Source organism: Hemitrygon akajei, chromosome 2, assembly GCF_048418815.1.
Source record: "Hemitrygon akajei chromosome 2, sHemAka1.3, whole genome shotgun sequence".
Lineage (NCBI taxonomy): Eukaryota > Metazoa > Chordata > Chondrichthyes > Myliobatiformes > Dasyatidae > Hemitrygon > Hemitrygon akajei.
Window position 1 is genome coordinate 181,307,710 of NC_133125.1, and position 12,522 is coordinate 181,320,231.

Sequence of the window (12,522 nt, forward strand, 5' to 3'; positions counted from 1 at the left end):
AGTGAACAGATAAAGGGCCACGGTCCACGTCGGTACCAATGACAGGGTGACGAGTCCTGAATTCAGGGAGTTCGGTAAGTTAAAGGACAGGACCTCCAGGATTGAGGTATTGGGATTGCTACCTGTGCTATGTGATAGTGAGGCCAGAAAGTGGTGGAAGGCCTTGACAGAGTGGACATGGAGAGGATATTTCCTATGGCGGGAGAGTCTAAGACCAGAATAGAGGCGCACCCTTTTAGAACAGAGATAAGGAGGAATTTCTTTAATCAGAGGGTGGTGAATCTGTGGAATCCTTTGCCACAGACAGCTGTGGAGGCCAGGTCTTTATGTATATTTATGGCAGAGGTTGACAGATTCTTGATTGGTCAGGGCATGAAGTGATACAGGGAGAAGGCAGGATATTGCAGCTGAGGAAAAATCGGATCAGACGTGATGAAATGGCAGAGCAGACTCGATGGGCCAAATGGCCTGATAGGAAAGGCAGATGAGTTTAGGGGATGGATCAGCAGACTTGGCTGCAGGAGAGGCAGAACTGGCAGCTCAATGTTCTGTGGTTCCTTTGTTTTAGACGTGATAGAGTGGGAGGGATAAAAGGGGGCAGGATGGATTACCAGTCAGGAAATTGTCACTGTAATGCTCAATCAGGATAGACTGGAGAAATCGTTCAGTGAGGCTTTATAGGTAGAACTGAGGAATAAGAAATGTATGACCATATTAATGCGATTATATCATAGACCACTTAACAATGCACGGAATTTAGAGGAGCAAATTTGTAGAGAAATAGCAGATTGTTGCAAGAACCATAGGTTGTGATAGTAGGTGATTTTAACTTTCCACATATATTGACTGGGAATCCCATGCTGTAAAGGGGCTGGATGGGATAGGGTTTGTCAATGTGTTCAGGAAAGTTTCCTTCATAGAGGTCCCAATGAGAGAGTTTGCGATTCTAGCTCTCCTGTCAGGGAAAGTGACAGAAGTTTGTGCCGGGGAGCACTTTGCATCTAGTGACCATAATGCCATTAGTTCAAGATTTAGATAACAAACAACAAAGGACCCAGCTCCGATCCTTGCAGCGCTCCGTTAGTCACAGGCCTTCAGTCAGAGAGCCAACCGTCTACTACCACTCCCTGGCTTCTCCCAGAACCCCAGTCAGTTCGAATTGGTCACAATCTCCGTCAGCACAGGAGCACCACGAGGCTGTGTGCTCAGCCTCCTGCTCCACTCACTTTATACTTATCTGATTGCAACATATAAGATTATTAAGGGATTGGACGAGATAGAGGCAGGAAATATGTTCCAGATGCTGGGAGAGTCCAGTACCAGAGGGCATGGTTTGAGAATAAGGGGTAGGTCATTTAGGACAGAGTTAAGGAAAAACTTCTTCTCCCAGAGAGTTGTGGGGGTCTGGGATGCACTGCCTCGGAAGGTAGTGAAGGCCAATTCTCTGGATGCTTTCAAGAAGGAGCTAGATAGGTATCTTATGGATAGGGGGATAGGCAGGAACCGGGTATTGATAGTAGATGATCAGCCATGATCTCAGAATGGCGGTGCAGGCTCGAAGGGCCGAATGGTCTACTTCTGCACCTATTGTCTATTGACTGTGAGGCTAAGCACAGCTCCCATGCCACACTTCCGTTTGCTGACGACACCATTGTGATGAATCAGCATATGGGAGGGAGATTGAAAAATTGGCTGAGCGGTGCCACACGAACAGTCTCTCACTCAATGTCAGCAAGATAAAGGAAATGATTATGTTCTTCAGGAGGAGGAAGTGGGAGATCCATGAGCCAGTTCTCATCAGGAGATCAGAGGTGGCGAGGGTCAGCAGCCTAACATTCCTCAGCATGAGGGCCTATCCTAGTGCTTCTTCCTTAGAAGTTTGCGTAGATTCAGCATGTAATCTAAAATCCTTCTCTCGCCTCGCTGCTGCTATCAGAAAGAAGGTACAGAAGCCTCAGGACCCACACCACCAAGTTCAGGAACAGTTATTATCACTCACCCATCAGGCATTTGAACCAGAGGGAACAACTTCACTCGCCCCGTCACTAATCTATTCTCACAACCTATGGACACTTTTAAGGACTCTTCATCTCATGTTGTCGATATTTATTAAATATTATTATTTCTTTCTGTATGTGCAGTTTGTTGTCTTTTGCACATTGATTGTTTGCCCATACTGTTGGGGGCGATCATTCACTGTTTCTATTTTATTTTTATATTCACTGCAAATGCCTGCAACAAAATGAATTTGATGACATACTGTATATGTACTTTGATAATAAATTTACTTTGAACTTTTTCCATTGATGCTTTGTGAGACCAGAAATAGAGGTTACAGGTTAAGGGTGAAAGGTGAAATGTTTAAGGGAAATGTGAGGGGGTGCTTCTTCATCCAGAGGGTGGTGAGCGTGTGGGTCGAGCTGCTAGCAGAAGTGGTGGGTATGGGTTTGATTTCAACATTTAGCAGAAATTTGGATTGGTACATGGATGGGAGAGGAATGGAGAGCTATCCTCCTGGTCAATTTCAATAGGACTAGGCACATTAATATGTAGCAGATGGGCCGAAGGGCCTGTTTCTGGGCTGTAATGTCCTATGGCACCATCTGGAGTTTAGCCACCTGGAAGGGTCACCATGTCGGTAAGATTAACAGAGAGGTTCCAGTCAAAGAACGGCCAAACCGAGACCGCGGTGATGGAGCTGGCTGAAGATCACAACGGAAGCGAAGGAAGAAGGCGGCTGCAGCAGTGAAGAATCCTCAGTCACCCTGACCCCGATCTGTCAAGGACCACCTGCATCAGCCTCCCCATATTGAACAATGTCATGTACAGGTAGTCCCCATCAAGAGAGTTCACCCGGACATCCTGGTTATATGGATCCTGCATTACCCTCCAGACCATAGAACACTACAGCACAGTACAGGCCCTTCAGCCCTCCATGTTGTGCTGACCCATATAATCCTTTTAAAAAAATGTACTAAACCCACACTACCCCACAGCCCTCCATTTTTCTTTCATCCGTGTGCCTGTCCAAGAGGTTCTTAAATACCCCTAATGTTTTAGCCTTCACCATCATCCCTGGCAAGTCATTCCAGGCACTCACAACCCGCTGTGTAAACAACTTACCCCTGATGTCTCCCCTAATCTTCCCTCCCTTAATTTTGTACATATGCCCTCTGGTGTTTGCGACTTCAGAGGTATCTGAAGACCTACCTATAGGAGAACATCACACTCAACTTGTGTGATTGCCTGTAGGAAATTATGGATTTGGAAGCTGGATCTTTGGGATGGGGGTATTTAAAGAGGAGGAAGTTACTGGTAATATTTAAGGAATGAGGGGAATGGGCACCTGGCACTGAAGATATTAAGCCATCAATAGATTAGCCATGATGGCATTGTATGGAGGCAGGGTGAGGGAGAGACAGGCTTGAGGGGCCGAATGGCCTTCTTCTGTTCTTATTTTCTTGTGTGCCATCCTTAGGAAATTGAATAAATATGGACCTGAATCCTCCACTGCTTCAATTGCCTCAGATGGTGCGTGACCTGTTGACTATTTGAAGAACTTTGTTTGAGCTCATTATACATTTGGCAGAGATCACACCAAAGTGCGTGAGAACCATTTCCTTTACACGGTTCTGCTCCTGGCCCGATGCCACGTACTCCCGTGGCCCTTCTGGATGATGCATCCCAACTTCCAGCCGCACCCTCAGCACTTGCGTGAACTCGCCTCTTCCACCTATCACCTTGCAGCTTCGTACTTCATCCCCCCTCCCCCAGCTGACTTCACCAATCATCTTCCAGCTTTTTTCATCCCCCCCCCACCCACCCAATTTCCCTCTCAACCGGCTTCACCTATCACTTTTCAGCATCTTACCCCCCAAACCTCCCGGTTTCCACTCCCTCTCACCCAACCAACTTCCCCTTCACTTATCACCTTCGTACTTCACCCCTTCCTCCTCAGCCTACCCATCCAACCTCCCCTCACCTGGTTTCACCTATCACCTCCCGGCCCCTCACTCCATTCCCCTCCCCCGCCCGGCTTCATCTGTCAACTGCACAGAAAAGACTCTGCAGGTGCCGGAAATCCAGAGTAACGCACACAAAATGCTGGAAGAATTCAGCAGGTTGGGCAGCATCTGTGGAGAGGAATAAACAGTAGACGTTTCGGACTGAGACCCTTCAGTCCTAGTGAAGGGTTTCGGCCTGAAGCGTCGACTGCTCCTCCAGCACCTTGTTTACGTACATATATCACTCCACGTAAAAAGAAAGAACGTTTAAAACTAATTTCTAAAGTTAATAAAATGAATGAAATGTTTAACTTTAAAAACAACATTATATTCTCAATACCACTTGATATCATAAACAATGTTTACATTTAAAGTTGCAAAACTCTTCGTGAGAAGTTCAAAAACTACCGAGTTTGAAAGTTGTGTTTTAAAGAAAGACTACTGGACTGACTTTAAAAAATCCTCACCCACTGTGGTGACGAGAGTACTGGCGAAGAAAAAGGCCGAAGCGAAGTCCCAATTGGTGTGTTGGGAGCTGTTATCTAGAACGGAGACGCCGTACCTGTCGGCAGTCAGTACCCGGGACAAGAAGCGGTCCAGGTCGGACTCGGACAGGCAGGCGCTGGCGTTGAGCAGGCGGCTTTTCAGGAGCCGGAGTTCGCTGCGGAGTTTGACTTCATGGGGCCGTTCCACCAGAGACACGGTGAGGGCTCCGAGCAACAGGTAACACACGTAAGAGAGGGTCAAGAGCGCCAGGGGGTGGATGGGCCACCGGCACTCCCCCATCGGCGGAGGGGTGGCAGCGAGGGGCTGTGTTGCCGTCAGCACTGCCGCTGTTCAGGCACTTCCTGCAGGGAGCCCCGTCAGGCAAGGCGGGCGCAGTTACTCCAACATACCGATGGATTACAGCACTTCCTCCTCCCCTCCCGTCCGCTCCTCCCTCCATTCCTGTCCCTTTTCTTCCCTCATCACCCCGCCCCACACCGCTCTCACCACCCTACCCTCGACTCCCCACTTCTCTCTCACCACCCTACCCTCGACTCCCCACTTCTCTCTCACCACCCTACCCTCGACTCCCCACCCCTCTCACCACCCTACCCTCGACTCCCCACTTCTCTCTCACCACCCTACCCTCGACTCCCCACTTCTCTCTCACCACCCTACCCTCGACTCCCCACCCCCCTCCCCTCACCCCTCTCACCAGCCTACCCTCGACTCCCCACCCCTCTCACCAGCCTACCCTCGACTCCCCACCCCCTCCCCACACCTCTCACCACCCTACCCTCGACTCCCCACCCCCTCCCCACACCTCTCACCACCCTACCCTCGACTCCCCACTTCTCTCTCATCACCTTAACCTCGATTCCCCACCCCTCTCTCATCACCCTACCCTCGACTCCCCACCCCCTCCCCACACCTCTCACCACCCTACCCTCGACTCCCCACACCCCTCTTACCACCCTATCCTCGACTCCCCACTTCTCTCTCATCACCTTAACCTCGATTCCCCACCCCTCTCTCACCACCCTACCCTCGACTCCCCACCCCCTCCCCACACCTCTCACCACCCTACCCTCGACTCCCCACTTCTCTCTCATCACCTTAACCTCGACTCCCCACCCCTCTCTTACCACCCTACCCTCGACTCCCCACCCCCCTCCCCTCACCCCTCTTACCACCCTACCCTCGACTCCCCACCCCTCTCACCACCCTACCCTCGACTCCCCACTTCTCTCTCATCACCTTAACCTCGATTCCCCACCCCTCTCTCACCACCCTACCCTCGACTCCCCACTTCTCTCTCATCACCTTAACCTCGACTCCCCACCCCTCTCTCACCACCCTACCCTCGACTCCCCACTCCTCTCACCACCCTACCTTCAACTCCCCACACCCCTCTCACCACCCTACCCTCGACTCCCCACCCCTCTCTCATCACCTTACCCTCGACTCCCCACACCCCTCCCCACACCCCTCTTACCACCCTACCCTCGACTCCCCACCCCTCTCACCACCCTACCGACTCCCCACTCCTCTCACCACTCTACCTTCAACTCCCCACACCCCTCTCACCAGCCTACCCTCGACTCCCCACCCCTCTCTCATCACCTTACCCTCGACTCCCCACACCCCTCTTACCACCCTACCCTCGACTCCCCACCCCTCTCTCATCACCTTACCCTCGACTCCCCACACCCCTCTTACCACCCTACCCTCGACTCCCCACCCCTCTCATCACCTTACCCTCGACTCCCCACACCCCTCTTACCACCCTACCCTCGACTCCCCACCCCTCTCATCACCTTACCCTCGACTCCCCACCCCCTCCCCACACCCCTCTCACCACCCTCCCTCGACTCCCCACTCCTCTCACCACCCTCCCTCGACTCCCCACTCCTCTCACCAGCCTACCCTCGACTCCCCACCCTTCTCACCACCCTACCCTTGACTCCCCACACCCCTCTCTCATCACCTTACCCTTGACCCCACCCCTCTCTCACCAGCCTACCCTCGACTCCCCACCCCCTCAACTCCCCGCCCCACACCCCTCTCACCACCCTACCCTCGACTCCCCACACCCCTCTCAACAGCCTACCCTCGACTCCCCACCCCTCACCACCCTACCCTCGACTCCCCACTTCTCTCTCATCACCTTAACCTCGACTCCCCACTTCTCTCTCATCACCTTAACCTTGACTCCCCACCCCTCTCTCACCACCCTACCCTCGACTCCCCACCCCTCTCTCACCACCTTACCCTCGACTCCCCACCCCTCTCTCACCACCCTATCCTCGACTCCCCACCCCCTCCCCACACCCCTCTCACCACCCTCCCCTCAACTCCCCACACCCCTCTCACCACCCTCCCCACATCATCACTCTTAACATCCACTCTTTCCCTTCCCTGGGTGACGTTAGCTCTGCAGGATTATGATCACTGGCATACACTTAGTGGCCACTTTATTATGTTCTTCCTGTGCCTAATAATGTGGCCACTGAGTATATGATCGTGGTCTTCTGCTGCTGTAGCCCATCCACTTCAAGGTTCTCTGTATTGCACGTTCAGAGATGCTCTCTACGCACCATATAGTTATAACAGGTAGATATTTGAGTTAGTGTTGCCTTCCTGTCCACTTGAACCAGTCTGGCCATTCTCCTCTGATCTCTGCCATTAAGAAGTCATTTCCACCCACAGAACTGCCTCTTGCTAGTGTTTTTTTTCTGCTCTGTAAACTCTTAGAGACTTGTGCTTGAAAATCCCACAAGATCAGCAGTTGCTAAGATACTTAAACCACTAGTCAGGCACCAAAATTCATTCTAAGGTTAAAGTAATTTAAATCACATTCCTTCCCCATTCTGATGTTCGGCCTGAACAGCAAATGAACCTCTTGACCGTGTCTGCATGCTTTTATGCATTGAGTTGCTGCCACATGATTGGCTGATTGGATAGTTGCATTAACGGACAGGTGTACCCAGTAGAGTGACCACTGAGTGTATGTCACAGAAGTTGTTTTCTGGCAGCAGTACTGTGCGATACATAGAAATTACTGTAATTTGCAAAGTAAGCAAATAGTGCAAAAGACAAAAAGCAAAGTGGTATTCATGGGCTGTTCGGAAAACTGATGGCAGAGGGAAAGAGTGTTGAGTGTGTGTTCTCCAGGGTTCAGTATCTCCCTCCCTAAGGTAGTAATGAGAAGAGGAAATGTCCAGGGTGGTGATGGTCTTCAGTGGTGGGTTCTGTCCTCTCGACACTGCTTCTTGAAGATGTTTTCCTCACGGAGCTTGCTGAGACCACAACCCTCTGCAGCCTCTTTTGATCCTCTTGTGTCTCCAAGCGTGGTCGAACCAAGAGGTTTAGCACAAAATCTTTTCAGGGGAAAAAAAAACATGTTGCATATTTGCCTTTTTAATAGCCTATGACAACTTTAAATGATGTGCGCCATTTGCAAAATCCTTCCAATCCTTGCCAAGAAATGCACCTCCCAATTACTAAGTGACCTCCCTCATATCCCTACTGAAATAAACTGCCTCACACATATTTGTCCTGAGCTTTACAGACCAATTATTTTCCTGTTCTGCAAGTTTATTCACCCTCTGGTTAGCCCAGCGTAAGCATATGTACTTGATTTAACAACTGGCTTTATAATGAGGAACACACCCAGCAGCACTGAGAAGCATTACTCCATTGTAGGTGAGTCTGTAAAGTTATTTCATCTCCAATACTAGTCACAGGATAATACAATATGGAAACAGGCCCTTCGACCCAACTGCTCCATGCAGACCACAGCATCCTCCCTGCTGGACCCACCTCAACAAGATGCTCTGGCAGCTTATTACATTTACTCACTACCCACTGTGTACAGATGAAGGATCAGCTTTACATGTATATTGAAACATACAGTGAAATGTGTCATTTGCAATGACCAGCAGAGTCTGGGAATGTGCTGGGAGCAGCACACAAGTGTTGTCATGCTTCCGACACCAACATAGCGTGCCCATAACTTACTAACCTCAGCTTGTACGTTTTTGGAATGTGGGACAGTCACGGAGAATTGTACAAAATCCTTCCAGGCAGTGGTGGGAATTGAACCCACATCACTAGTGCTGTAAAGCATTACGCCAAACATTACACTACCATGCCGCCCTTGGAAAGAAGTTACCTCTTAGGATCCTTCTAAATCTCTCACCTCTTAACTGTGTCTTCTAGTTTTGGACTCGCTGATCCTTGTGTTGTCCACCTTATCCATATACCTCAAAGTTTAAAGTAAATGTATTATCAAGGTACATGTAGGTCACTATTATTATGATTCATTTACTTGTGGGCATACTCACAATAGAGTATTAAATATAATAAAATCAATGAAAGACTCCTGATTTTATAAACCTCCCTCTCAGTGTTAGCCTTTCTGTATTAAACAGAGGACATAGATTTAAGATAAAGGGTAAAAGATTTAGAGGGTGTCTGAGAGTGTGGTGGAGTATCTGGAGCAGACTGAGAGAGTGGAACAGAGTTACTTAAGAAGGCTCATTTAAGAAGTGAGGACACAAGTACAAAGTATACTTGAATGCCTCAGTGATAAAGGCTTTGGGAGATGGAATTGTTTGTCAATGATTTTGATATTTGAATGAATTCATGGCTTTGTGGCAAACTTTCTGAATGGTATGAAGATAGGTGGAGGGGTAGGTAGTGCTGAGGAAGCAACGTGATTGCAGCAGGGCTTAGACAAATTGGAAGAATGGGCAAAAAAGTGGCAGATGGAATACTGTACAGTGTTGGGAAATGTATGATAGTGCATTTTGATAAAAGGAACAACAGTATGGACTATTATCTAAATGGGGAGAAAATTCAAACATCAGAGGTGCAAGGTTCCCAGAAAGACAATTCACAGGTTGAGTCTGCAGTAAAGAAGGCAAATGCAATGTTCACATTCATTTCAAGGGGAGTAGAATATAAAAACAAGGAGATAATGTTGAGGCTTTGTAAGACACTTGTCAGGCTGCACTTAGAGGATTGTCAACAGTTTTGGGCCTCATTTCTCAAAAAGGATGTTTTGTCATTGGAGAGAGATCAGAAGATCACAAGGATGATTCTAGGAATGAAGGGATTAACGTATGAGGAGTATTTGGCAACTTTGGGCCTGTACTTACTGCAATTAGGAAGAATGCAGGGGTATTTCAATCCCCCGATTTACAAATGGTCTCACCAATGCAGAGGAGGCTCCATCAAGAGCACTGAACACAGTAAATGATCCCGGCAGATTCAAGGTGAAGGGTTGCCTCACCTGGAAAAACAGTTTGGGGCCCTGAATGGAGGTGAGGGAGGAGGTAAATGGGCAGGTGTCACTTAGGCATCTGCAGAGAGAAGTGCCGGGAGGGTGATTAGTGGGGAGGGATGAATGGACAAGGGAATCACTGAGGAAGCAATCCCTGCAGAAAGTGAAGAGAGAGGGGAAGGTAAAGATATGCTTCGTGGTAGAATCCCTTTGGAGATGGTGGAGGTTGCAGAGGACTATGTGGAGGGTCACGGGGTGGTAGGTTTGGACAAGGGGAACTCTATCACTGTTAAGGAGGCAGGAAGATGGGGTGAGTGTGGACGTTCAAGAAATGGGGGAGATGCGGGTGAGGGCAGCATCAATAGAGGAGGAAGGGAAATCCGATCTTTAAACCTGGGAACAAATGTGGCAGAGATGAAGGAACTGAGTGGTGAGAATAGTATTTTTTTTTCAGGAGATAGGACTGGAAAAGGTATAGTCAAGATAACCATGGGAATTGATAGATTTATAAATTATGTCAGTTGACAGTTTGCCTCCAGAGATGGAGTCAGAGAGATTAAGAAGTAGGAGGGAGGTGTCAGAAATGGACCCACTGAATTTGAGGCAGGGTAGAAGTTGGAGGTAAAATTGTTGAAATTGATGAGCTCAGCATGGGTGCATGAAGCAGCACCAATGCTGTAGTCAATAGTATGGAGGAAGAGTTGAGGAGCATTACCAGGCAAGGCTTGGAACATGGACTGTTCTACATAGTCAACAAAGAGGCAAGCATAGCTGGGGCACATGGCTACCACTCAAATCTAGAGAAAGTGGGAGAAGCCAAAGGAAAATTGTTGAGGACCAGTTTTACCCAATGGACAAGGGTGGTGTTGGAGGGGAACTGGTCAGTTCTTTTATTGATAAAGATTGGGGTTTCACCTTCTCCACCATTGATGCTGCCCTCATCTGCATCTCCTCCATTTTCCGAACATCTGCACTCACCCCATCTTGCTACCACCTGAACAGTGGTAGAGTTCCTCTTATTCTTACCTACCACCCCATGAGCCTCTGATCCAACACATCATCCTCCACAACCTCTGCCAACTCCAAGGGATCCTACCACCAAACATATCCCCTCTCTACTTTCCGCAGGGATCCGTTCCTTCATGATTTCCTTGTCCCTTTGACCCCTCCCACTAATTGCCCTCCAACCACTTATCCCTGTAAGTGGCCCAAGTGCTACACCTGCCCTTTCACCACCTCTCTCACCTCCATTCAGGGCCCCCAACATTCCTTCCAGGTGAGGCAACACTCCACCTACAAATCTGCTTGGGTCGTCTATTCTGTCCGGTGCTCCAAATGCAGCTTCCTCTACACTGGTGAGGCCTATCATAAATTGGTGACACCACTTCATCGAGCACCCCCACTCCATCCGTCCAAAGCAGAACCTCCTAGTGGCCAAACATTTTATTTCCAATTCCCATTCTTGTTCTGACATATTGGCAAATGGCCTCCTCTCGTGCCGAGATGAGGCCATTCACAGAGTGGAGGAGCAACACGTTATATTCCGTCTGGGTAGCCTCCAACTTGATGGAATGGATATTGAGTTCTCCTTGCAGTGAAAATCCCTCCCCTTCCACTCTTCTTCTATTCCCCACTCTGGCCTCTTACCTCTTTTCACCTGCCTATCACCTCCCAGGACATCTCCTTGTTCCCTTTCTCCCATGGTCCTCCCTCCTTTCCTATCAGATTCCTTCCTCCCCAGCCCTTTACCTTTCCTACCCACCTGCTTCACCTATCACCTTCTAAGATATCCTCCTTCCCCTAACCTCACCTTTTTATTCTAACATCTTCCCCCTTACTTTCCAGTCTTGATGAAGGGTCTCAGCTCAAAGCATCAACTATTTGTCATTTCCATGGATGCTGCGTGAACCGTTGAATTCCTTCAGCATTTTGTGTGTGTTGCTCTGGATTCCCAGCATCTGCAGCCTTTCTCATGTTTTTGTTTATGTATATATATTTTTTGTAAATTCTATTGTATTTCTTTATTTTTCTGTAAATGCCTACAAGAAAATGAATCTCAAGGTAGTATTTGGTAATAAATTTACTTTGACTATAACTCAGTCCTATGAGTCCTGGCAACAACCTTCTACAGTAAATCCCGCCTGCATGCTTTTTATTTTAATAACATCCTGTATATATCAGATTAAATGAAAAGGATGTTTCCCCTGGCTGAGGATCAGGGAATGCAGTCTCTGAATGAAGCACAGACCAAGGATTGCAATGAGAAATTTCTGCACGGACCTCTGCATTTCTTTACTTTAGTCAGAGGAAGGCGTGATAAGAGTCATCTGGATGGTATGCTGTTTCCCTGGTGCCTGGGCCAGGGATGTCTCAGATTGGGTCCGCGACATTCTCAAAGGTGAGGGTGAGCAACCAGAACTCTTGGTGCATGTTGGCACCAACTACATAAGTAGACAAGGTGAGGAGGTCCTGTTGAGAGATTTTAGGGAGCTAGGTAGAAAGCTGAAAAACAGGGCCTCCAAGGTAGTAATCTCTGTTTGCTGCCTGTGCCCCATGCCAATGAGAGTAAGAATAGAATGATGTGGCAGGTGAATGCGTGGCTGAGGAACTGGTGCAGAGGGCAAGGGTTCAGATTTCTGGATCATTGGGATCTCTTCTGAGGAAGGTCCAAGCTGTACAAAACGTACAGGTTACACCTGAACCTGAGGAAGACCAATATCATTGCGGGCAGATTTGCTAGAGTTC

At 48.7% G+C, this 12,522-nt stretch overlaps 2 protein-coding genes across 4 annotated transcripts in view; both read right to left on the reverse strand.

Moving 5' to 3' along the window:
* The window catches only part of LOC140718964 (potassium channel subfamily K member 6-like), a 49,485-nt gene extending 44,535 nt beyond the window's left edge, over nucleotides 1-4,950 (reverse strand). For all 3 annotated transcript variants that reach the window (XM_073033278.1, XM_073033267.1, XM_073033260.1), the window contains exon 1: nucleotides 4,472-4,950. In XM_073033278.1, the coding sequence (XP_072889379.1) occupies nucleotides 4,472-4,790 (319 nt within the window). In that variant the 5' untranslated portion in view covers nucleotides 4,791-4,950. The remainder of the gene's footprint in view (nucleotides 1-4,471) is intronic.
* A 1,938-nt stretch (nucleotides 4,951-6,888) lies between these two features.
* LOC140718976 (HHIP-like protein 1) overlaps nucleotides 6,889-12,522 on the reverse strand; it is a 124,865-nt gene continuing 119,231 nt past the window's right edge. Inside the window, exon 8 of the mRNA XM_073033295.1 lies at nucleotides 6,889-7,870. Coding sequence (XP_072889396.1) covers nucleotides 7,729-7,870 — 142 coding nt within the window. The 3' untranslated portion in view covers nucleotides 6,889-7,728. The remainder of the gene's footprint in view (nucleotides 7,871-12,522) is intronic.